General features: G+C 47.6%; 1 protein-coding gene across 1 annotated transcript in view; it reads left to right on the forward strand.

Moving 5' to 3' along the window:
* Window positions 1-4,098, forward strand: part of LOC103277199 (leucine-rich repeat-containing protein 37B-like) — a 42,783-nt gene that overhangs the window by 10,061 nt on the left and 28,624 nt on the right. Inside the window, 1 exon segment of the mRNA XM_021707323.1 lies at window positions 2,130-2,201. Within this exon segment, the coding sequence (XP_021562998.1) occupies window positions 2,130-2,201 (72 nt within the window).

Genomic DNA, 4,098 nt, shown 5'->3' on the forward strand with positions numbered 1-4,098 from the left:
CTCTGTTCCTGCAGAGATGAGACCTTGTCCTGCGCTGATCTCAGCCCACAGCAGAGGCTCCACCACGTGCCCGTGCTGGAGCCCGGCACCTACAACGGCACCTTCACCACCCTGTAAGACTCGCCTTTCACGACGCTCTGCTTCCTGCCTGACGTGGCCGCCTTTCCCCGGAGGCCTTCCTGGGCCTTCTGTCCTCCCAGACCCTGTCGACTGCCTTTCTGCTCTTGCCTTTGGCTTGCCAGCTCCTCCCTCCCTTCCCCGCTTTTCCTGCTGTGCCATCTCCTGTTTCTCACCTGCGATTGCTCTTCCTCCTTTCATGGCATGGCCTCCCCTCTGCTCTCCTCTCAGCTCTGCTGCACCCTCGCCCTCTTTGCCGAAGCATGTCCCTCTCATCATCTCATTAGTGATGCACGACAGAGTGGTTAGGAGGAGATCCTGGCTGGGCATGGTGGCTCACGCCTGTAATCCCAGCACTTTGGGAGGCCAGGGTGGGAGGGCCACTTGAGCCCAGGAATTGGAGACCAGCCAAGGCAACATAGGAAGACCTCGTCTCTACAAAAAATATGTAAAAATTAGCCAGGCGTAGTAGCATTTGCCTGTAGCCCCAGCTACTCGGGAGGCTGATGCGGGAGGATCACCTGAGTCCAGAGCTGGAGGCTGCAGTGAGCTGTGACCATGCCACTGCACTTCAGCCGGGGCAACAGAGTGAAACCCTGACTCAAAAAAAGAGTCGAACCTAGAGACAGACTGCCTGGGTTGGAAGCCAGGTCTGTTATTCATTAGCTTTGTGACCTTGGGCAAGTTACTCAGCTCTTGACTCAGTTTCCTCATCTTTAAAATGGGGGTTATGATAGTTACAACAATCATAACAATCCATTTCACAGGATTGCTGTGAGACTTAGGTGAGTGAATATGGGTAATACGCATGTCAGTGTCCAGCACATATAGGAATGTTAGTTCTTAATATTACTACTCAGTCCTTTAGTTATGCCCAGAACTCATCTTTGTCCCTAGCTTTTAGTATGTAGCGCCCATTTGGGGCCCAGCCCAGGGTAAATATGACAGTCTCCAGGACATGAAAATGACAGGAGGGAAGAAAGGGAATAGGCATAAAGGGGGAGGTGGTGTGTAGGACGGAGCACGAAAGGAGAGGTCGACTGCAGGTACTGTCACTCACCAGGGTCTGCAGTTGCTGAGTGGAGCTCGGGGACACTTTGTGGATGAGCAGACACCTCACTTGTTCAATAGGGAAAAAACACAGAGGACAGCTAGGTGGCTGCAAGTGAGGTGGGGAGTTAGTAGACCAGTCTCTATGCAAGGAATTGGGTGAGACACAGTAAGATACTCTGAAAAACCTTGAATATCAGCTCTAGGAGTTTGAAGGTTGTATGGTGAGGTATGGAGAACCATTGAAAGTTTTCATGCAAAGGGTAGGTGTGGTGGCTTAAACCTGTAATCCCAGCACTTTGGAGGAGGCCAAGGAGGATAGCTTGAACCCAGGAGATCGAGACCAGCCTGGGTAACATAGTGAGACCTCATCTCTCTCTAAAAAAAAATTAACTGGGCATGGTGGCATGTTCCTATAGTCCCAGCTACTTGGGAGGCTGAAATGAAAGAATCACCTGAACCCAGGAGGTCAAGGTTGCGGTGATCTGAGATCGTGCCACTGCACTCCAGCCTGGGCAACAGAGTGAGACCCAACTTAAAAAGTTTTCAAGCAAGAAAGATTGAGACTAAAACAGGAGGATTATTTAATAATCCATGTGTGGAGTGATCTGAGGGGAAAGCTTAATCCAGGGAGACCAAATAGAAAGCTCTCGAAAAGTCTAGGAATGAGAGAGAAGGGCCCAAGCCAGATGGGTTGTGATGGGAGTGGGAAGCACCGCAGAAGCCCAGACAGGGTCTAGTGACGGTTCAAGAGTGGGGGCGGGTGTGCCTCATGGTGCGGGTGGCCTCGCGTTAGGTCTTGATTAATGGTGCCGACTGGGCAGCTGAAACTGGAAATCAGAAAACAGGCATTATTTTCAGCATTTTCATATCCCCCACAAGGTGGCCATGATTCTTTTACTTGTTCTGATCCATCATTCTTTTCCTACTTCTTAAAGGATATGAACTCTGTTTCTTCACAGAAATTTCCGAGGAAATGCTATCTCCTCCATTGAAAAAAATGCATGGAGAGCATACCCCTGGACTGAGAAACTGTGAGTATATTCTCTGCAAATATGAATACAAAAATGAACTGCATTTTTATCCCTCTTGGTCCAGAATTTTTGAGGCTAATACTTCCAAGGAAAAGTATTTCCTTCTCCACGTCCCAAATCAACCTCTGTTGATGCAGTTCTATGGTTACTTTAAAATTAAGTTTGGCCAGGCTTGGTGGCTCAGCCTGTAATCCCAGCACTTTGGGAGGCTGAGGTGAGTGGACTGCCTGAGCCTGCGGGTTCGAGACCCGCCTGGGCAACTTGGCGAGACCTCATCTCTACAATAAAATAAAAAATTAACCGGGCATGGTAGCGCACGCCTGTAGTTCCAGCTACTTGGAAGGCTGAGGCGGAAGGATCGCCGGAGCCCAGCAGGTCGAGGCTGCAGTGGCCAGGAGTGGCCACTGCACTCCAGTCTGGGTGACAGAGTGAGACTCCAACTCAACAACAACAACAAAAAATTAAGTTTGGGGGGCTGTCTTTAATAAATAAAAGGCAACTTAAATTTATTTTTTATTATACAAGCAATACATGATTGTATTCTTAATATATACAAACAACATAACAGGTGTAATGAAAACCCTCCGTGTGCCCTATTCCCCATCCCTGAGGTAACTATTACTCTGAGTTTGCTATAAATCCTTCCAGACCTTTTCTCATGTGCCTTCTTACACATATATCTACATGGATGTGTTGTGTGGTTTTCTTTTTTTTTTTTTAAACATAAATGGTAACATCTTACAACTTGATTCTTTTTTTTTTTTTAACAGTCTTGCTCTGTCACCAGGCTGGAGTGCAGTGGCACTATCATAGCTCACTGCAGCCTCAAACTCCTACGCTGAAGCGATGGTCCTGCCTCAGCCTCCCAAAGTGCTGGGATTACAGGCGTAAGCCACCATGCCCAGGCTTGATCCTTTCACTTCCTGATAGGTCTTAGATTTCTTTCCTTTCTAGGACTTAGAGGGTTACTCCATTCATTTAAACTCCTGTGGCCAGGCATGGTGGCTCACACTTATAATCCCAGCACTTTGGGAGGCCGAGGTGAGAGGATTGCCTGAGCCCACAGTTTCGAGACCAGCCTGGGCAACTTGGCGAGACATCATCTCTAGCTCATAAATGAAAAATAAAAAAATTAGCTGGGCGTGGTGGTACTTGCCTGTGGTTCCAGCTACATGGAAGGCTGAGGCGGAAGGATCACCTGAGCCCAGCAGGTCAAGGCTGCAGTGGCCAGGAATGTGCCATTGCTCTCCGGCTGGAGTGGCAGAGTGAGGTACTGAATCAAAAAATAAATAATATATACTCCTGCAAAATACTTAATCTTTATGCACAAGTTATACAAACATACTTAAATGTTTCCTAATAACTATATCAAGTACCAGTTTTTAAATTTAAAAGTAACTACAGCTAAAGCGATTAAAGGTTCAGTCCCTTAGTCCCACCAGCCACTCTCAGGTACTCAGCAGCCATGTGTAGCTTGTGGCACCAGCCACTCTCATTGGACACACAGCGCAGGCATGGAAATGAACCATGCTCAGCTGCATATAACACCTTGACCTTACAAACAGGATGCTGAGTGAAAGAAATGACATAGGAAATAACATGTGTGCTATATCATTTATGTAGCATTCAAGGAGAGGTAAAATGAATCTTTGATGTCAAAGGCTGATATTTAATAGATAAAACTACACTTTAAAAACAAGAAAATTGCTGGGCTCGGTGGCTCAGCCTGTAATCCCGCGCCTTTGGGAGACTGAGGTGAGTGGATTGCCTGAGCCCGCGGGTTCAAGACCTGCCTGGGCAACTTGGCGAGACCTCATCTCTACAGTAAATAATAAAAAAAAAATGAGCTGGGCATGGTAGCACATGCCTGTAGTTCCAGCTACTTGGAAGGCTGAGG

This window comes from Carlito syrichta, unplaced genomic scaffold (assembly GCF_000164805.1).
Source record: "Carlito syrichta isolate Samal-C Ts95f unplaced genomic scaffold, Tarsius_syrichta-2.0.1 Scaffold316506, whole genome shotgun sequence".
NCBI lineage: Eukaryota > Metazoa > Chordata > Mammalia > Primates > Tarsiidae > Carlito > Carlito syrichta.